The following is a 21,430-nucleotide window of genomic DNA, read 5'->3' as shown; positions in this document are numbered from 1 at the left end:
GCAGAACAGGCGGACGGACCAAAGACACTGCTGAGGGGAGCAGCGGGCGAGGCCGGAGAGGTCTGCTGCGCCATGCGGACAGCTCCCTGGCCGGCCGGGAATTGAACCCGGATTGCAGAGGCTGCGGACAGCTTCACAGAGCGGCGCTCAACCTGCTGTGCCACTGGGGAGGCCCAAACCTGACTTCTTATCTGAAGTATATTTGCTTATTTGTTTAACTCTAGTATACTTGGAGGATAATTTCAAAATTGCCAACCTGTATACCCGTGAGAAGTAAATTTAGGGCCTCCCCGGTGGCGCAGCGGTTGAGCGCTGGGTTGCGAAGCTGCCTGCGGCCTCTGTGGTGCCGGTTCGATCCCCGGCTGCTCCCCGGCCACCGGAGGAGGGTCCCGCATGGCGCGCAGACCTCTCCTGCCACCCGCTGCTCCCCTCAGCAGTGTACTTCGGTCCTTCTGCCTGCTCTGCTCCCCGCTCTGGCTCTGGTGAATTCTCTCACCCTCCCACACTTCTGACTGTACCCAGTGCTTGTATAAATAAATAAACAAACAAACAAATAAATAAACATGCCTCTATAAAAAAAAAAAAAAGAAGTAAATTTACCAAGTAGGGAACAGTTTGTGTGTAGTTTTTTCTGCATTTGGCCTTCCATTCAGTGTGACTAGGTCATCGATTTGTAATCAGTTAGATTTATTAGTCACTGTACTCCATCTTGGGCTCCCTCCCTCAACCCATCTGATTTTTGTTGTTATTATGACTTATTATTTTAGTTTGTATTCAATGACATTCACTCTGGGTGTTGATAGGCCGTGTTCTGCATCTACCATGACAGTTCCATGCGGCACCCTTCCCCCCCAGAATCCCTCACCCTATTCCTTTGAAGTCAGTTCTTTCCCCCATGCTCACTCTCTCATAACCGCTCATCTGTTTTCCATTCTTATAGTTTTGCCTTTTGTCTCATAAATAAAACAAAACAATATGTAGCCCTTTGTGTTTTGCAAGATGCCCTTAAGATTCATTCACGAAAAAAAAAAGGACTGTACACAGTAAGCTTTCAAAGAGGACAAAATCTCAAAAAAAATTTTGGTATGGTTTTAATACATAGTTTTTGAACTCCAGAAGGAGTACTAGGTGACAGACATACCAAAATTATGAAGCCATGATTAAGATGAGAAACTAATTGTAAGTAGATGGCTTTGGTATCTTGTACAATTTAGTTAGAATGTAATCCACTCCCTGCTGAATTGCTGGAACATATTAAATTAGAGGCTTCTTGATGACTGGAATAAAAGGAGTCATTTGTGTTGTTGCATAAACAAATAGTACATTCCTTTTTATTGTGTGGACGAACTGCAATGTTTTTCTCCATTCGCTGGTTGAAGGACACCTGGGTTGTTTCCAGTTTGGGGTGAATGTTGTGAATGAAGTTGCCCTAACATTTGCACTTAGATTTTTGTTTGAAGGTAAGTTTTCAGTTCACTTGGGGAAATGCCTGGGAGTGGGATTTGCTGGGTCATATGGCACTGGTGTGTCTAACTTTGTAATATTTTGCCGAGTGGCCATCTGATGCCTCTTTAGCCTCCTCTCTAGCACAGGATATATGAGGGTTCTTGTTGCCCCATAATCTTGCCTGCGCATGATAGAGTTGGTTCTTGTCTTTTTGTTCTTCTAGTAAATGTATAGTAGTATCTCTATCTAAAAAATAGCTTCATTAAAATATAATTCACATACCATATAATTAAAGTGTATATTTCATGGGTTTTTAGTATATTTAGAGCTGTGCCGCCATTACCACTAATTCTGAACCAGGCCAAACCTGATGGGGTGGGAGGGGGGGTGCCTGGGTTGGTGGGTACTTACTTACCTGCACACTTCATAATGCAGAACACACAGGGAGAAACAACATGTAGGATTTATTTACATAGGGAATGAGAAGAGAAAGAGCTGAGAGAATTTATGGGCCGGCAAGTGGCGGGATCAATCTGTCCTACCTCAGATAGTGCCTGTGGTGCAGAAACCAGAGTGTCAGCGGCGGTCATCTTGCTGAGCAGAGGAAACAGGAGCTGACTGCGTGTGTGGAGGGTGAAAGGAGGGAGAGGGTAGCTCTGCTGAGTCCAGAGGGCCAGTGGGAATCAACTGTGTGTGAAGAAGAATGCGGCCCACCGCGTTCTACGGAAGCCAGCTGAAAAAGCACAGGGACTGAGTTGCGCACATGGAGAAAAGGAAAGGAAGCGCCCACCTGCGTTTCATCTTTCAAGTCGTCATGTCAAGTGCATTCCTCCTGTAGTTGCAGGCAGCCCCAAGCCAGGATGTCAGGGGGTGGAGCAGAAAAGCTCCACCCTCTTCTTGCCAGTACCTGTGGACTGTCGGAGGAGGGTGGAGAGGTGTGCTCTGACTCCAGAGTAACAGTGCCTCCATGGCCCGGCCAGTCAGAGGCAGGAGCAGCTGTTATTGGGAGCTGGAGCTCTAGAACAGGCAGCAAGGGGCAGGGACTGTGGCCCATAGGACTGGCTCCATGGTCGCTTCTCCAACTTCAGAACATTTTTATGAAAAAAGAAGCCCTGTCCCCATTAACAGATATCCCCATATCCCCCTCCTTCACCCCCAGGCCCTGACAACCACTTTCTGTAGATTTGCCTGTTCTGGACCTCCCTGGTGGCACAAGGGTTAAGTCTCAGCACTATGAAGCAGCCACTGCAGCACTGATCCCTGGTCAGGGAACTGACCCACATGGCACAGCAGACCTCTCCTGTGTCACCCACTTCTCCCCTCAGCAGTGTATTTTAGTCAGTCTTCCTGTTCTGCTCCACTCTGTCTCTGCTGAATTCTCTCACACATACCCTCCCCTCTCCCCAGCCCCTGCCACCTCCGGCCCATAAATCAGCTCTTGTATGCATAAGAAAAATAAGTCTTAAAAAAAAAAAAGATTTGCCTGTTCTCATCATTTCAGGTAAATGTGATATTTTGTGACTCATTTCTTTTATTTAATGTTTTCAAAGTTCTTCCATGTCGTGGTGTATGTCAGTGTCAGTGCTTCACTTCTTTTTATGGCTGAAAAGATTTCATTCTATGGGTGGACCAGGTTTTATTTATCCATTCATCAGTTGGTAGGAGTTGGGTTATATTCGCTATTTTGTATACAAGTTGTTTTGTGGATACTTGTCTTTATTTCTCTTGACATATAAATAGAAATGGAGTTACTGGATCTTTTGGTATTCAGTGTTTAATTTTTTAAGTAATGCCCTGTTTTCTACAGGGGTGGCACCATTTTATATTCCTACCAATAGTGTAGAAGGGTTCCAGTTTCTCTCCGTCCTCACCAACACTTCCTGTCTTCTTGATTATAGACATCTTAGTGACTGTGGGACAGTATCTCCCTAGGTTTGATTTGTATTTTTCTCATGGCTGATGACACTGACCATCTGTTCATATGTTTATTTGCAGTTCTTTGATTTTCTTTGGTGAAGTATCCAAAATTTTTGCCTTTTTTAAGAAACTGAATTCTATATTTTCTTGCTGTGGAGTGTTGAGTTCTTTATATACTCTTAGTGATATAATTTCTTTGTTCGGTATAAGGTTTGAAAATATTTTCTCTGAGTCTGTGGCTTATTTTTTCATTCTCAACACTATTTTTTGCCTGGCAAAATTTTTAAAATTAAATAGTCCAGCTTGTCAATGTTTTTTCTTTTATGGAATGTTCTTTTAGTGTTAAACCGAAAGACGCTTTGCCAGACCCAAGGCCCATAAGTTTCTTTTCCTACCCACTAGTAGCAGGTGCTGAGACAGCTGTTTAAAAAAGCATATGGAAATTGCTGAAAAGAATATGGTATCTGGTGGGTGATTGTCATTTATTCTTTGCAATTATGGGTTATTTAGAAAAATTTATTTACAATGAGGAGGAGGAATTGATTTTCTTCTGCTCTTTGCTGCAGTTTTATTGATTTATTCATGCAACAGATATTTACTGAGTTCAGGGACATGTGATAAGATGGACCAGAGTCGACACAGTCCAGCTCAAGAGCCAACAGGGTTGAGAGTTATTAAATAACAATTAAATGCCTGCATCACCAGTCATTGGTGCTCTGAAGCAGAAATGCTGTGTGCCGCCAGTGTATCATGGAAGACCAGTTAGAAAGGGTGAGGGGTTTCAGGAAAAATTTGCCTTAGGGGCCTCCCTGGTGGCGCAAGGGGTTAAGACAAAACCTATGAAGCGATCCACAGCCTCTGCAGCACGAGTTCGATCCTGGGCCAAGGAACTACCCACAGGGCGCAGCAGACCTCTCCTAACTCTCCCACCGCTCCCCACCACAGTGTATTTCAGTCGATCTGCCTGTTCTGTTACCCACTCTGTCTCTGGTGAATCCTCTTACCGCTCCCCCACCACTGCACCCCTGGCCTGTACCCCAGTTCTTGTATGCATAAATAAATAAATCTTTAAAAAAAAGTTTACCAGGCCTCCCTGGTGGCGCAGGTGGTTGAGCGCCACACTGTGAAGCTGTCCACAGCCTTTGCAGTTGTGGGTTTGATCCAGCCGGCAGGCGAGAATCCCACATGGCACAGCAGACCTCTCCTGTTTTGCCCGCTGCTCCCCTCAGCAGTGTATTTCAGTCAGTCTGCCTGTTCTGTTCCCCACTCTGTCTCTGGTGAATCCTCTCACCCTTCCACGCATCTGGGATGAGTTGGAGTCAGCAGAGGCCCTTGGAAAGTGGAGAGCAACTTAGGTGTGAAGGTGGGAGGCAGGGGCTGGGGTGGGGGCTGTGGGGTCACCTAGGTGTAATATGAACCCCTTCCTACCCCTAGGGAGGACAAGGAAAAATTGAATTTAAAAAGGAGGACCACTCTCTTGGGCAGGTGGAAATTTTAGGAACCAAAGGAATGTATTCCAAGACTGTCTTGGGCAACCTCAAGACAATTTTTCCAGACTTATTAGTCATGCCCCCTTCCCAAATCTTAAAAGTTTATTAGAGACTTTAACTGAGTTTAATCATGTACACTTTCTAGACGGTCTCAGCAATATATTTATCTTGGAGATTTGTCCTTTGACAGCTTCTGGCAGTTGGGAAGGCAGCAGAACCTATATACTTGGTGGGGTGTGTGGTGAGGAACCTCTCATTGCCTGGACCCAGCTTCCAGGTCAACAGGCAGTCACATTCTTTTTTTTTTTTTTTTTAAGATTTTGTTTATTTTTGCATAGAAGAACTGGGGTGTAGGCCAGAGGTGCAGTGTGAGAGGGTTTACCAGAGACTTTGGATTGCCTTTGCCCACCGGGCCATGTGCTGGTGAGGTTGTCAGGACACTCCTGCTAAGCAAGCACGTTGGCAGCTGGCAGTGTTAGCTGGGGGCGCATGATCCCACTTGCTTTGGGGCAGTGTGTGGCCAGTGGGTGTGCTGTTAGACCCTCACTGGAGACACTTCAATCCCTCTCACCTCATCTGCCTCTCTGGCAGAGATCTTGTGGCTAAGGCGCCAGAGTGCCCCAGCAAGGTTCCCACCTTGTGCCCATCCCAGCTTGTTTGTGGTAGCACCTCACATTGTATACCAGACCGGCTCACCCTTTCCCAGAAGTAATTCAGTGGCTGCCAAATAGGAAGTAATTGTGTGTGTCTTGGAGTCACTTAGGAGCAGGTTTTGGTGCTGTGGGTTCCCCCAGAGTGTCTGCATGGGAGGAGGCCTCCAGGCAGACCTCAGAACTTGGTCTTGGGCCTGAGGAGGTGTGGGGGAAGGGCCTGGTGGGCTGTGTCCTCCAGAACTGGTGACCCTGAGCACGTGTCCTGTACCTGCCATGCATTTCCTCCTCACTTAGGGCTCGCACAGCTCTTGACAGATTCCATTTAGCTACCCTGAACCCATGATTCATCTGCTTTATGTTCATGGCAGACTGACTTCAGTGTAGAGTTGTTTTGTTTTGGTTTTGAGTCATTGCTGAGATTGGCGGGTAGGTTCAATAAATCTTCCAGATCTAAACATCCTTTGAGGTGACTTAAATTTCCTGGGGAAGCTGCTTAGATCTAATTGTTTCCTCTTGCAAATTCAAGCTGGTTACCCCTAGTCCTGAGTTCTGGGCAAAGTGAGAGGAGATGAGAGAATCTGTGCTGAGGTTGGGGGAGAAGTCAGAGCTAAGTCCTGTCTGTTGTCTCCTGCCCAGCAGCCCCACGTGTGCTCTGTAGCTGTTTGCTTCAGGAGTAAATGCTGGTTGGAGCATAGCTTGACCATTTGGTTTACAGAAACTTCCCCTCCCCCCGACTTTGATCCTGTTTCTTCTAGTCTAAGGCTCCCTTTTCTGTGAGCTGTGCTGTCAATTTAATAACATACTTTGAAAGGACAAAAAGAAGCAGATCAGGTGAGCACACTGACTTTCAGAGAGCTCAATTTTCAGAAATGATAGAATGTGAAGAAGGCTTTCATTTTGGTTATTTGTCACTAATATTAGCCATCCTTCCTGCCTTCCCCCACCCCCACAAGCTGTTTGGACAGTGAGCCCTAACCATGCCAGTTTCCCATGACTTTACTAATACGCTATTATCTGAAGTCATAGACAGCTCTATGCTGCATTTTATTAGGAAGCTTGTATGGTTTTAGTAAGAAAGTTTTAGTAAGAAAGGGTTTTTTTTGTTTTCTATTAAGTGGCCATTTCTATTAAGATGGCCATTTCAGCACTGGCCATCTTCTGAGCCTCATACCCTCAGAGACATCTTGGACATATCCTGACTGATGTGTGTTTTGGGGGTGAGCAGCTTTGTAGGCAGAACTGGCTGCGTGCTGTGAGAGGCACCAGGGCCACTACATCTTGTGCTCCTCCATCCCTCTCTACCCTCTTTAGAGAGGGAGTGGCTCTGGGCTAGGAATGTTGCTTATTTCAGGTTGGGTGGGGCTTTCTTTCCTTGTCCTCAGCTAAACCTGAGACTCAGTGGGCAAAAGCTGGTCTTCAGTGATTCAGGGGGAAGCACCCACTTTCTGAGGTCACTGTTGTTCACTGCCACCCCCAGAGACTGGAATGGGGGGTGTTGGCTGCTGGTGGAAAAGCTGGCTATCCACACACCTCCTCTGCAGCTCTCAGGCTCTCTGGGGCTTTCCAGAGTTCAGGAGTCTGGGCAGCCCCTCAGCAGAGCCAGCCCTGGCGGCTGTTCTACAGCAGGGACAGCTGGCTGGTTGATGCTGTCGAGGGGCTGGCCCTCACTGGTGGATTGAAGAAGAGCCAGAACAGAAGGGACATTGTGCTAGGAGCTCTTGGAAAAGGTCAGGGTGCTGTGGAGTTGTGACAAGCCATAATAGGCCCAGCCAGCTGTGCAGGTCCGTTTGTCTTTCCCTGGAACTTCCCCCTGTGCCTCGATGGTGGGGAACTCCAAAGCATCTATATTTCTTGGAGGGTGGTATCTGCTGTCAGACAAGCAATTCAAAAGAGTGAATGTGCAAGAAGAGGTGCTGTCTCATGACCCCATGCTGTTCATAGTCACCCTGGCACCTGAGAGTATAGTCCCCTAGAATTGACTGTCTAGTGAATGGTGCCCTCCCCGGGGCACTCGAGAAGGGGGTGAGAATTGGCTTGGTGTCTCCTTCCTCCAGGGTCTCTCTCCTGACTGATTTATGTTAAGATCATAGAACTGAATCTTTTGTACTGTTACTCTCCCCCCCCCAGGAGGGGAGGGGTGTTACTGCAGGGGGAGGGTTGTCAACATCAGCCCTGCCTCCTCTCCCCTTCCCCACTCAGGGTTGAGCTGTGGAGTTTGAGAGTTTGTCCTAGCTTTTGCATAAGCGGCTCTGTGTCTCTCTTACCTTGTGATTTGGGGGTTCTCAGTGGCACCCTCCTTTAGAGAGTGGACAGTGAGGTTCACAGAGACCTCTAACGCTTAGGTCTAGGTCTTGGCTTTTGGCTGTGAGCTCTCCTGGGCTCACCTTGGGGCCAGCCCATCTTCATTTTTATCTGTTATGCTCCAGGCTTCTTTCTCAAATTGCCCTTTCACAAATGTGTTTATATTGCAGGCCACTCTCTCACCCTTCTTGGTGTTAGATTGGGGACAGATAATTAAGTTGGAGCTCCAGCTAATAGAGGCTAATGTTAAGCATAAAAATATTTGTTTGATTGGAAAGCTTTAAAATGTAGCGTGTGTCTTTCTGCCTTTTTGTTTCAGTTTCTAATTGCTCATAAGTACAGGAATGTATTGAGGTCACCACGAATTCAGATACTACTACAGCCTGCAAAGTAAAAAAGCAGAATGCTTTCCTTTCCGCCTCTGCCCCCAAATGTCTTTATTCTCAAGGGGTGAACAGTAGATGTCTCTTCTGGGCTTTCTCCCGCTGTGTTCTACATTCACGTGTAAGTAAAGTCTTCAAAGCACTGGGATTCTGCTACATACCTTCTCAACAGCTCGCCACCGCCTCCCCCCCCACGCTCCTCCCACGTGGGTGGTGCTGATGGCCAGCAGTTTTGAGCATTTGCGTATGGGTGGGAACTGGTGTTTTTATTTTACGAGTGAGGAAGCTTTGTCATAGTGCTGTCATCTGCTCAAGGTTACGCAGTGTTGGGGAGGAAGCCCGTCTTCCTCTTTCTTTCTAGGGCCAGATGACTGGAAAATAATTAAGCCAACACAAGAGAGATAATTAGCAGGAGGAAAAACAAAGTTCAGTTATGTGCACAAAGAGGTCCATACGTAGAAAAGGGACCCTGGCACCCCGTTATCCCACCTAGGTTGTATAGTTTCTAGAAAGGGGGGCACTAAACTGGGCAGGGAAAAGCAACCAGGAATTTCACAATTCAAAGAAAATGGAATTTTCCTGAGTTTACTACCTAGGCATCGAAGCACCTTGCAAGTGCTAACCTGGGATGATCAGGCTGCAAGGCGTTCTCCCAGCTTCTGAACCACCACAGAGAAAATTTATGTCTGCTTTTAGGGAGATAATTTACCACAACAAGAAATCATTTTGGATCTTCTGCCTCTTCATTTCTTTCAATTCAGAATAATCAGCATGCTGCCTAGGCGTGTCCTGGGGTGGTCTTTCCTTGGCTCCAGCAGCAGCCAGTGCAGGTGCAGTGTGGCTCCAGTTGGCTCCCTTTGTCACTTTGGTGGCTGCAGTGGACACGTACCATTTTGTTCAGAATTTGAAGGTACAGAAAGAAAATGTCTCTCACACCTCTGACCTCCAGAGATACCCCTTGTTGACACATGGTTTCAGGGCTTTGCTTCTGTTGTTGTTTAGGGGCTGCAGCACCAGCTCGCGGTGCCCAACCCTTCTAGACTCCAGATACCTGGCAGCAGTGTCCTCCGGCCCTGATAGAGCAGTTAGGCGGATGTGGGGGGCTCGGACTTGTGCTCAGCTTTGCTGCCCTCCCAGCCAGAGTCACTGTCTTTTCACCCTGCTCCCCTCATGCACCCAGACCGCGTGGTTTTCTTTCTTCCATTTTCTGAGGTGCAGATAGGGTTGACCAGGATGAACAGCAAGATGGTGGCAGAACTGCTTTGTAATCCAGAGGGTCACAGACCCAAAGCTCTGGGTTTTAGCCCACATTGCACATTGTTCTTTTAAAAGGAATTCTTTTGAAAGGAATTGAAATCCTCTTTGCAACTTCCAAGTAACCACCATAAACTGTTAGTTGTAAGGCCTTCCTTTAACCCTTTTGTTGGCATGAGTGTATCTGTGTGAATGCATGTGTGAGTGCATGCTTTTCAACAAAGTAGCTGTGGTCTTTCCTGTGTCAGTGCATACGTTCTGTCTCACCCTCTGCAATGTTCCGTAATGTGCCCCTTGGCTCAGCTGTGGGACATTTGGGCATCTCCAGGCTTCTCTTTGCTGTGGGAGACCTGGGTGGGCCGCCTCCTCATACATGCTCTGTGCACGAGAATCCTGAAGGTGGAATTTCAGGCTTGGTGGTGTATATTTTCCATATTGCTTCTGATGTTCTCTTTACCCTTGGTTGGCGGTTCTCTCTCCCATCCTGGAAGCAGTTCAGTCCACTTCTCTGAGTGCTGGACAGCCTGAGGCTGCAGTGCACAGGCTCCCGTGTCTGGCCTTTATTGCCTCCATGTGGCTTTGGTAAATGGTTAAGCGACACTAACCTTAGTTTTTTCTCTGTGGATGGTGAGAACAATAGTCTCAGGGCATTTGTGAGGGTTAAAGAAGGTGCTACCCTGGGAAGGGCTGACTAAGTGGCACTTGAGCAGAAGGAGGCATGCGCCTGATGGCCAAGGGCCCCAGAACTCCATGCAGATGGGGCTTGCCCAGTCTGCAGCTCTGTCCATAGCACTATGGTGAGCCACTCGGTACTCAAGTACAAAGGCCCAAGTGAGGCAGGGTGGAGCCAAGCATATTTATTTAAAATTTTTTACTGTAGAAAACTTTAAAAAGGTAAAGGACATAGAAAAACAGCAAACCACACAAAGGCCACAGTTACACACTGACGGCAGGGCTTTGCCTCTCTACCCCCAGGGTTATGTTGAATCAAATCCTGTCTTTTAATCTCTAAGCATTTCAATCTGTGTCTGAAAAAGATAAGACTCTTAAGAAAGCCTAGCCATAATATATCTGGTTCTTTAATATCAGCAAATACCTATAATGTCTGTTCTCCTAGTTGTCTCATGTCATACACACATACATTTTAATAATTTGTTCAAATCAGGATTCAGATAAGGTCAGTGCTTGTATTCAGATATGGTCAATGACTGTATCTCTTAACCTCAAATCTTTTTCTCCATCCTTTCACCCTTTTTACCCATTTCCCTTTGCAAAACATTGTAAGGCCTCTCACAAGGGAATTTCGAACAAGCCCTGCAACAAGTGTGGGCAGGGCAGAGATAGCAAAGAGACACCTCAGCAACTGGGTGTCCTCCTTGGCTACTCAGAAGACCCTCTGAGTCTGAGGGATGCCTGTTCTTTCTTGGTACTCAGGATGGGGCAGTAAACCTCTGTATCCTCCAGACCAGTCCTGCCAACTACAGAAGAGCAGGGCCCAAGGTGGGGTGGGGCAGTGTCAGGAATTCTAAGTGCGTCAGCTGGCCATAGGACACGGGGCTTGAATGTGCCCCATGCCAGGACCAGCCTGACAGCTCAGACCGCACACCTTAGACTCCCTTGTACTGGACAGCATACAGTGTGCACAATGTCGTCTCTGGGGACAGGCACCAGTTTGGCCAGTTCCTCTGCATCTTAGGCTGCTGAGGCCAGAGAGAGACGCTGGCTCACAGCCAGTAGCCTGAAGAGTGGGTGGCTGCTCACGACCTGGCCTGAGAACACGAGACTGGCCACTACTGCCTCTGCTAAAGAGTAGGACGCGTGTAGGGAGCGGCTGCCATGACTAAGGATGTTACACTTGGGATTACCACCTGGCACACTCGACCACCCCTTCCAGATACACTTCTGGCCCTCAGGGCCATTGCAGTGCTGGCTGTTTTGGCTTTCTCAAGAGATTGGCTTGTGAGGATCATTCAGGGAGGGGTTTTCTGCTCTCTTGGAAGTTCCTAAGCTTGGCAGACCTGAGGTCCTATCCAGAAGGAGCCCTGGTCAGCTGTTCTGTGTGCTGTGATGAACATATCAGCAGAGGGGCACAGATTGGGCTCTGGGGGGGGCCGGAAGATCTTTGCCAAGCCTATACTGTCTCCTGCTTTCCTCTGCACTGTGTACCTCTAGGGAGTCATACAGAGTTCTTCCTTGCCCTATTTGGTTTGTGTGGGTGTGAGAAATTGCCCCGAGAATCAGGAGTTCCAGAGAACTCTGCCTGCCCAGGGTGAATGCTGGCTCACTGCTGATCAGCCATGTGGCACCAGGCAGGTTATCTGCCTGTTTGAATTTCTTCATCTATGAAATGGGGACAGCATAAGCACCTATGTTTGAGGGCCATGAAGCATTCATATATGCTAAGTGCTTAGAGGCATTTTCAATCTTTAGGGTCTTTTTTCATTTTCTTAGTGTTTTTTTTAATAGTCAAATGTTTCATTCTGAGGCTGTTTGCCTATTTTTCTTTTGTTGCTGTGCTTTTGGTGTCATAGTAAAAAACAGTTGCCTAATCTGAGGCCATGATTTACACCTGTGTTTTCTATTGAGAGTTTATAGTTTTATCATTACATTTATGTCTTTGATCCACTTTGAATTAATTTGTGTATATGACGGGAGATAGGGGTGCAGTCACCCCTTATACATTTGGCTATTTTGAAGGGATTATTCTTTCCCCCTTCAGTTGCCTTGGCCCTTGTTAAGAATACATTGCCCACAGATGTAACCATGCCCATTGCTTCTATTAAAGAGTGCGTTCCTTTAGTAGCCTGCATCGCGTTAAGGCTTCTCACCCTTTATCACCAGCCTGATATCTTGCACCAGTAGCATATCTAGTTTTTGTGGGACTAGGGGCTGATATAATTGGCAAGGGGGAGACTCTTTAAAAAGAACGTGAAAGCATCTTGCTCTGTCAAGATTTACAGAAATGCAACCCTGTGGACACGCTGTTGGGCCTGGGAAGAAGCCAGCACCTGCAGCTTTTCTTCCCAGCAAACCTGGCTCTGCTCTCAGCACCCCTGACCTTTGCCACAGACACCCCAGTCCTTGTTCAGGCCCTGGCAGATAGTGAATGGTGGTCATGTCTGTGTTCTCTTTATGCCTTGACACATGGCGTGTCGCTCTGAGTTTTGCTCCTGTTGCTTGGGTCTGTGTCTTTGCTCCCTCCCAGGAGAGGGGTGGGAGGTAGAGGCTTTTGGGATCCTGGGCCTCAGTACGTGGAACTGGGGCTCAGCACCACCACCTGTCAGCTGTATATCTTCGAGCCTCGGTTTCTCCATCTGTCTGTGGGCGCTGTGCTTGAGGCTGTAGTGCCACAGCAGGGTATTTCTGTTAACTCTGTAAGAACTGATCCATAATGATTGTTGTTTCTGTCCTGGAGCCTGCTTTGTTGGGTCCTCTGCAAAGGATGAGTTGACTTAGTTTGGATAACTAAAAGTCAGGAAGGAGGCACAGAAGGAGAGAAGCAGATAAAGGTTTGAGGGGACAAGGAATGGATTCCAAGTAAACGAGAAAGAAATGCCCGAGTGAACAGTGGGGAGTCAAGTTTACCTCTGTCCCTTGGCTTCTGTTCCTGACTCTCTCTGCAGCCTTCCGCCTGCTCCTCTGAAACAACTTCCTTGTTTTCTTTAAGGAGGAGCCTCGCAAGGTTTGCTTCACCTATGACCTGTTCTTGAACCTGGAGGGCAACCCACCTGTCAACCATCTGCGCTGTGAGAAGCTCACCTTCAACAACCCCACCATTGACTTCCGGTACAAGCTGTTGATGGCTGGAGGGGTGAGTTTGTCCCCAGCAGGTGGCCCTGCCCCTGCTCTGACTGACGGGAGGCTCAGCCACCACATTGCAGCATCATGGTTCCACCAGGCCCCTGTGTTTGGTGGCCTCGGCGCCGAGACACTTTGGGGTTCCTCCGGCGCCTGATTGGTACCTGAGACCTAGAGGAGCAGGTTGCACAGGTGGCACCTGGTAGAGCTGGATGGGACCCAGGTGTCCCAAGTCTCCGCTGAGGCGTTGTCAGCTGTGAATGACTAGTCACTAGTTATTCCCACAGCATCCTGGTTGGCTGTGGTTAATTATCATGTTTCTCCATGAAGGGGGTGGGGAGGAATGAGCTTGAGGCCAGTGTGTCAGCACAGTAAGGTGCTGGAGCCAGCTTCCAACCAGATTGGCGAGGCTGTGCTGAGCTGTGTCATATGGGCAAACAGCAGTGGCTCTCACTGGGGTTCCCTGACAATGTATGCTGCCTGGCATTTTTTTCCTTATGAGGCCAGATACAGGCATCAGCTCCCGGAACATAGCCGTATGCAGCAAGTTGTGTGGCTGGGAAATCTCGGAGTGGTAGTGGAGCAGCAAGAGCACGAGTTGGGGCCTTGCTGAATGGGGGCGGGGTGCTGGGTGTGGGTGGGATGGCTGCTTGTAGAGGAGGAGGACTTGAATGCAAGCTGGGCTTGTGTGCCCAGGGAGATCCAGGCTGAGGAGACGAGACCTCAGGGGCATATTAAAGCCACATTCAGTGACCCGGAGTCACTGAGCATTTGCTTAGATGGCTGCGATGGAGACATGGGGCCGGGGTGTGACAGAGAGAGCGAGAGAAAGAGTGAGAGAGAGCGTGCGAGCGCACGCCAGCACGCGTGTTTTGTGTGTGTGGCAGATCCAGGGAGTTTGGGTTGAGTTTCCTTGGGCTTAGGGAACTGTTCTTTTCCTCGTCATTTTAATTAAGTTGGCTCTTTTATGAACTTAAATATGTAAAAGCATTTATTTATTGCAGAAAACTGTGTTCCTAATAAAAGATTAGTCTGTGGTTTTCATCTAGTATGTGACGGCTGGTGGAATCCATTAACAGAACAGGGAGGTGCTGGGATCAGTCTACTGGAGTTCTGGCAAGGAGGGGCTTGGGTTTCATGGTGCTCTCCAGCGCTGCAGCTCCGCCTCACTTTTGCTGCCAAGTATTTTCCAAATTATGTTCCCAAGTTGTTACCCAGAGGTTCCTTTGTTACCCAAAGGCCCCATAGCCACATCTCCCCAGGAGACAGACCTGCAGCCATCCTTCCGTAGGCCTCTGAGCTCCAAGACCTTGGGGCCTGCACAAGGAGACTGACTGGCTTTGCTCTGCAGAGATGAAGGCTCAGTATGCATCACCTAAACATATAAAACCTGGAGGGGCGGGGGAGGAGGAGGAGGTATGCGGTGCTGAGGGAGAGAGGTGGAGAGGGCAGGTCCAGCTGGCAGTCGGGAAAGGCCAACCTGGGAGGGAGAGCAGTGGTCTCTGCCGGTGCTTTTGCCCCCAGGGTGAGGGCTGTCAGGGTACTGGTTGACTGGTCAGGAACTCTCCGGCCCTTGAGGCTGTGGGCGGATGGCAAAGCCGAGTTCTCTGGTCTTAGGAGGAGTTCAGACCTTTATGGGACAGTGGCTCTGGAGACCTCAGTTGTGGGCCTAGTGTTAGCCACTCTGGAGCTCTGGGTATCCCCGTGGGGCTGGCATTTGCCACCCAGTGGCAGATGACCCCTGCCCCCACCCGTGCTGGTGTCAGTGCTGGACGAACTGGAGGAGGACCTCTCTGTAAGTTGATGGGAACTGCTTGCTGTCCCGCCCCCTTTTCCAGCGGGTCCCTTAGAACTCTAATTCCTGTGTGAGGCACTTCCTCCATGGTGACCACAGTGCTGTCCCACCTTTCTAGACAGTCAAGAGGCAGCTCTGTGGCTGGTGTCTACCCCCTCAGTGTTGTGTCTTGTCTTCCCCCGGCATAGAACAGAGGCTCCTTCGCAGTCAGGGTCTGTGTTTCCATCAGTGAGCTCTGTCCTTCTGAAGCTCCAGGAGGGAACTGGAAGGAGATCTGTTTTATACTTCTTTGCCCCTTTTAAGGGTCAGTTGTAGAGAATGCAAAGGGGCATCCTCTGCATTTTCTCTGCAGTCTGTTCCTGGGCTGGGCTTTCAGTTACTTCTCTAGCCCTGTGCGTGTCATTGCTAGCCTTGGGGGGAGAGGGGGGTTCCTGGCAATTAGAAGTGGCTGATTTACCCGGGCTACCAGATTCTGCTGGCCTCTTGGTGCCTTGATTCAGAGTGTTGTGGTCATACAGGCTCTGCTGAGTAAATCGACCTTGGGCTTCAGTGCCTTAGAGTGGGGCAGAAGGTGGGGTGTTGGTTAGGGGAGCCCCTGAGGCTCCACTGCCTTGCTGCCAACCCAGTGTCCCTGTGACCAGGCATTACCTCAGCTTCCTCAGATGAAAGGTTTGGCTTGGCAAGGAATCCCAGTGCCACAGATTATTAATCGTGCTTCTTCTACCAAGCCAAATGTGCCTTTTTTTTTTTTTTTTCTCTTTTCTTCCTTGCTCTTTTATGCTTTCATTCTCTCATTGACATCTGGAAGATTCCCTCTTAGTGGCTGATGACTTGCTCTTTTGTTAACTTACAGTATTGGTATTTTGAGAACTTGTCACAAGCCTTGTGTCCCTTTGGCAGGTGCCATAGGAGCCAGGCTAGACCTGGACAGCACCACCTGGCAGGACCTCAAGCTGCTCCTCCTCCGTAGTCTTTGGACAAAGAGCAGCACACAGCTTCCTTCCTCTATAGGCTTCTGCCTGCCTTCCTGCCCGCCTATGGCTTTCGCTGAGAGCTGAAGCTGCCCCCATGCAGTTCTCTGACCTCACTTGCTGGTCACTCCCTCATTTCAGTCAACTTCACTTGCCTGAGAGTGGAGTAGTCCAGGACATACAGGACCTGGCGAGGTTGTTCAAGTCCATCAGAAGTTGCTTATTCTACCATGTGGCAGCCCATTGTCGATGTCTGGCTGGCTTTTCGCTTTTCAAAATTGCGTCTGGTCTTTCTTAAATGCATCTTTGGCCCAGCTGCCTTTTTCTGTGTTCTGGCATTCTCCGCACATCTTCTTGGCTCTGGTCCTCCTTCCTGAGGCCGCTCAGCCACACCTGGGCCCAGATGTCCTGGGACTCCAGCTTTTCTTTGCTCGCCACCTGAGCCTGCTCTGGTCTAAGCACTTAGCACCCAGCGCCTCATGGAGGAAATACCTTGGATTCTTTTGGGAAAGTGATGCTCAAGCTCTCCCTCCTCCCCATCAGAAGGAAAATCAAAGGCCTCCAGCCATGCTCACACTCCCACAGGTCGACTTCCTCTTGCCCATCGGATTTCCAGCCTACCCCCTTGCTCATTGATAACATCTGTCTCTTCTTTATCACTAGGTGATGGTAATGCCCGAAGGAGCAGAAACGGTGTCCAGGCCCAGTCCTGACTACCCCATGTTACCCACAATTCCACTCTCTGCCTTCTCTGACCCCAAGAAGATCAAACCGTCCCACGGCTCCAAGGTTAGTGAGGTGGAAGGCCCAGTCATGTGGGAGCACTGGGGCCCAGTGGTGGGTCCTGGGCTCAGGGCGCCCTCCTCTGCAGAGCTGGACCTTCTGTCCCTGACTGGCCCCTGTGGCATCTTCCTCTTTGAGTGCTCTCTGTTCCACCTGGCTGCTTGCTGCCACCTACTTGGCAGGGTTGACCCTCCTGAATGGCAAGGAACAGCCATGTGGTTGTGGGCTCTCAGCCCTGCTCATCTTGAGGCCAGAGAGCCCACCCTATCCCATCCTCCTCCACCCCACTGAGCCAGGGCTGGGCCTGAGGACCACTCTGACCAGAACCGTGAGATCATCTCACAGGGCTGGCCGCTGTGGACAGTGTTTCTGATGTGGTGGCCTTGCCTGCCCTCCTGGGCCTCCCTAGTGCAGCCAAGTTACCTGTCTGCCAGGCATTGGGGTGTTTCCGGCTTTAATTCTTCTTTGGCAGAGGCTCAAGGCAGAGAAAGCATACTTGGGAAAGGCCAGGTGGAATGATGTAAGTAAGCAAGCTGATTTCCACCAAGAAGAAGGATGTTTTTCTCTTAGCCATGTTGGACAGGTGGCACTTGGCCTACCTGAAACCTCTCTCTGAACTGTCCCCATGATCACCTGAGCCCTCTGGATGGTGTTGTCATGTTCCTATAAACTCAAGAGCATGCGTCCTGTTTCCCTGCTGCAGCCTCTATAACTCAGCTGTCCTGGAGGCTCTCAGGACAACTTCTTGTCATCCTGTTACTCACCCTCCAGTTTTATCTACTTTTCATCTTGACATTTTTCTTGGCCTCTCTCACCTGTTGTGGATTGTGGTCCTGGGGCACCCCAGGTGGGACAGGTCAAGCTCTCAGACTGTCTTCCAGTCTTACTCTTTAGCAGCTTGAAGGAGAGCCATGTCATCCAGATAGGTCTGTCTGGAGCTTTCCACCAGACCAGTAGATCTCTGAAATCCTCAAATTCATCCGACTTAAGCCCTTTAGACTTGTGAGGCTAGAAACTTCAAGTACAGAGTACAACTCTGGGTGTCACACCACGCTGGCCTCTGGGCTTGTCTTTCTGTGAGCCTTGGAGAGATGAAATGGAATAAAGCTCTTGCTTGCGATCTTGGTGCTTCTCACTCAGCTACCCACAGTTTTTCAAAAGTCTGTGCAAGAACTACAGAGTCTAGGAATGTCTATTCTTTCCGTACCTGTTACTTGAAGTCACCTAGAAGCCCACGAAGAAATGCCCTCCAGATATTAAGTATGCTGGGGCTGCTCCTGGGATCTCTCTCCATTGAAACCCCCAGAAGACTCACTTTCTGTCCCCCCACACACCCCACTCCCTGGATCAGTCTCCAGCACCTAGGAGGCACCTGCATCAATTTCTCAGGTGTTCCATGTCATGCTCTGCCACGCTCCTCTCTGAGAACCCCTCTGGCTGTTGCCACAGTCCTGGCTCTGAGCCTTATCTCACTGCACTCCTTGCAGGCATGGCCTGTGTGTGCCAGCCTCGTTCTCCAGCTGAGGGCTTTCATTGGGCACTGGCTTTCCCCCCTCGACTGTTTTTCCATTGCCCCAAGCCAGAGAGTCTGATGGCCAGACCACATGCCCTGGGGAGAACGGTTTTTAGCTTGGCTTCCTACAGGGCAGGAGAGGAAGGGGCTGAGTCCATCAGGATTCCCCAGGTAGGGACCTTTGGAGAGTCTGACGACTGGAATCCTAGTTAGATCCGTCCTGGTTGCTCTGTTCCAGTTCCAGTTGGAGCCTCCTGGGGGAGGAGTGGGACCCCCTGAAGGTTCACACTGCAAGAGCAGCTGGTCCCCACCCATCTGCAGCACCGCTGGTCCTGTGCTTCTGTAGCACTGGGGTGCCCTGCTTCTTCCTGTCTGAGGCCTGATTGATCTTTCTCTCAAATTCAGTTCTTCATCATTTGAGAATCATGGATAGCTTTGACAGCATGACTGCAGTGAGTCCTTGCCCCTAGGCATAGCCATATGTATGCTCAAAACAGTTTGTGACTTGAGAGCCCTTGGTTCCAGTGCCTGTCTAAACCCCTATCCTCCTCCCTCTCCCCCAGGTGGAGAGCAGCTACTCTGAAGGCATCTGGTGACATAAGAGGTGGGGATGGGGCACAGGGGCCCAGCTTTTCTCCAGGGAGGAGGCAGGAGCCCATGGTTATGTGGGGCTGTCCCTGAACCTTTGGCAATTTTATGGGTTGTGGATTTGCAAGAAGACGGCGACTTGAGTAGATCAGAGCTGGCTGAGGCTATGCCATCTGTCCCTGAAGGTTCTGTCATCACTGGGCCCTCAGGTGGGATAGGAGAGCGGGAAACTTAGGCCTGCAGCTAGGTGTTTACCTGGTTCACCTGCCCCCTTGGCACTTGGGGTGAGCTGATAAAATGGCTGCCTCAGAGGAGTCCATCAGTTGCAGGCCACCCTCTGGGTCTGTTCCTTTAAGTTTCCTGGCAGATTTTTCTGGAGAGTCCTTGGTCTCTCCATGGCAGTTGTGCACCTGTTCAGCACCCCTGGATGTATAGGGTGATGATGGGGTATCAGTAGGGAAGAACCCAAATGAGGGGTTGGATGGGTCTACAGGACATGCTGGTTGTGTAGGAAGGCAGACATAAATATACAGACAGAAAGTCCAGGCTGATGCGTGGGCTAAACCAACCATGAGGCGCTGGTGCTGCCTGCTGCCCCCCTTGCTTGAGTGCTCGCTGTCTGCCAGGCCTGGCACCATCACCCATTGAGGTAGGTGGCTTTGTCCTTCTTCAGAGGAAACACAGGTACATAGGGTTGAAGTCTCCTGGCCCAGAAGCCAGTGCCTCTCTGCCTCTGACCTCAGTGCGAGTTTCACTATTCTGCTGATGAATACCAGGCCTCTGCACCCTAAATCCTCTGATTTTCCATGATAGAGACCCAAGAATCTTCATGTTTTATAAAAACTGCTGGGTGCTTCAATTCTGAGAAGTCCAGGAGCTATGTGTTTCATGTAGCGCCTGAAACCCAGCAGGACCTCAGTCCACGAATAGCCGTGCCCACCCAAGTGTGCGACAGGGCCGTGGAAACTGAGCCAGACTGGCAGGGTGGAGGCGACTGGGGAGGAACACCACACAGTTGACCGCAGGATGCACACAAGCTCCATGTGGGAACAAACAAGGGTGTGGCCTGCCAGTTAGCCCCACTCCCCAACCCTAAGCAGCCTACAATTTCCCCTGGGCCCCACCGGGAAGCTTCGAGGTGTTGGAGCGGGAGTGGGTCAATGTGGCTTGCCTTTCTCGTATCTGACTCACCGTGTACTCTTCTTGAATCCCTCAGGGAATGTCAGTTCAATTCAGAGGGGAATCTTAGCCTGCAGTCGCCCGGGACCTGCTGACACTTCCTAGTAGTTTAAAGGGACAGCTCCATTTAAAACTCTCACCTGCTGCCTTACTTTTTCGCTTTATGGAAGATTTTCTCTAGCTGAGTCTGAATCAGGTGGATTATACTTTGTAGGGGTTGGGGGTGGTGGAGCAGGGCGACCCCGAGATGCCATTTAACTGTGTCTCTCCCCCTTCCCCGTCCCGGCATTTCAGGATGCCAGCAGGGAGAACAGCAAGGCTTGCAAGGCCCACAAGGCAACTAAGGAACACCGAGAGCGGCTGCGCAAGGACTCAGAGAGCAAGGGCCCTTCCAAGGAGCCAGAGCGCGAGCAGGCCAGGAGTACCAAGGACGCCTCTCGGAAGCTGGGCGAGGGCCGGCCACCCAAGGAGGAGAAGGCACCGCCACCCAAGGCTGCGTTCAAGGAGCCCAAGATGGCCCTGAAGGAGACCAAACTAGAAAGCATGTCCCCAAAGGGGGGAGCCCCGCCTAAGTCTTCCAGCAAGCGGCCGGCTGCGGCCGACTCGCCCAAGCCCAGCGCCAAAAAGCAGAAGAAGAGCAGTTCTAAGGGGTCCAGGAGTGCCCCTGGCACCTCGCCCCGCACCTCGTCTTCCTCCTTCTCAGACAAAAAACCGGCCAAGGACAAGGGCAGCACCAAAGGGGAGAAAGTCAAGGCCGAAAGCGAGTCCAGGGAGATAAAAAAGCCTCCAGAGGTAGAGGAGTCCAACTCGGAGGATGAGGCCTCCTTCAAGACAGAGGTGAGGTGGCTTTTCCCCCATCCCCTCCTCTGTCTCCTCTTCCAGTGCTGAGCCACCCACATCCCTGCTGGCCCAGGAGTTTGCACAGGCGGCTAGATCCTGGCCCCAGCACCCCTTGCTTCTCAGTGCTCTGGGCCGGCCTCCACGCCGTGCTGTGCTTCCGTTTCTCCTCTCTGGGGTACGCAAGCCTGTCTTGTGAGAACTCTGGAAACAGTGCTCAGAGATGATGGTTCTGGTAAAGCATGAGAGTTCGGCATCCGAGTTCTTGGGCAGCCCCCTACATGGGCCAGGATCTCAGTGGTGGTTTTGGGGTCAGGACAGGTGTCGTGACTCGGTGTTGCCCATTCCTAGCTACTGCAGAGTCAGTCCGTCAGGGAACTCAACTCCCTCTGCTCAGTGGGGTGTCCCTACTATTCTTCATCCCATTTTCTGGGTCTGGAAGTGCAACAATGATGACTGAGCCTCACTTTCTCACTTCCAAGATGACTGCTAGGGTTCTAGGTCTCACCACCTCTCCCACCA

The 21,430-nt window shown here is 50.1% G+C and overlaps 1 protein-coding gene across 3 annotated transcripts in view; it reads left to right on the top strand.

Moving 5' to 3' along the window:
- Positions 1 to 21,430, top strand: part of MLLT1 (MLLT1 super elongation complex subunit) — a 69,851-nt gene that overhangs the window by 36,272 nt on the left and 12,149 nt on the right. The window contains exons 4-6 of one of the 3 annotated variants that reach the window (XM_037505195.2): positions 13,112 to 13,255; positions 16,672 to 16,797; positions 20,366 to 20,908. In XM_037505195.2, the coding sequence (XP_037361092.1) occupies positions 13,112 to 13,255; positions 16,672 to 16,797; positions 20,366 to 20,908 (813 nt within the window). The remainder of the gene's footprint in view (positions 1 to 13,111; positions 13,256 to 16,671; positions 16,798 to 20,365; positions 20,909 to 21,430) is intronic. The other 2 variants (XM_037505197.2, XM_037505196.2) reach the window with 2 other exon arrangements.

Source organism: Talpa occidentalis, unplaced genomic scaffold (assembly GCF_014898055.3).
Source record: "Talpa occidentalis isolate TD23 unplaced genomic scaffold, MPIMG_talOcc4v2.1 talOcc4.12, whole genome shotgun sequence".
NCBI lineage: Eukaryota > Metazoa > Chordata > Mammalia > Eulipotyphla > Talpidae > Talpa > Talpa occidentalis.
This window is presented reverse-complemented; position numbering and strand designations above follow the sequence as displayed.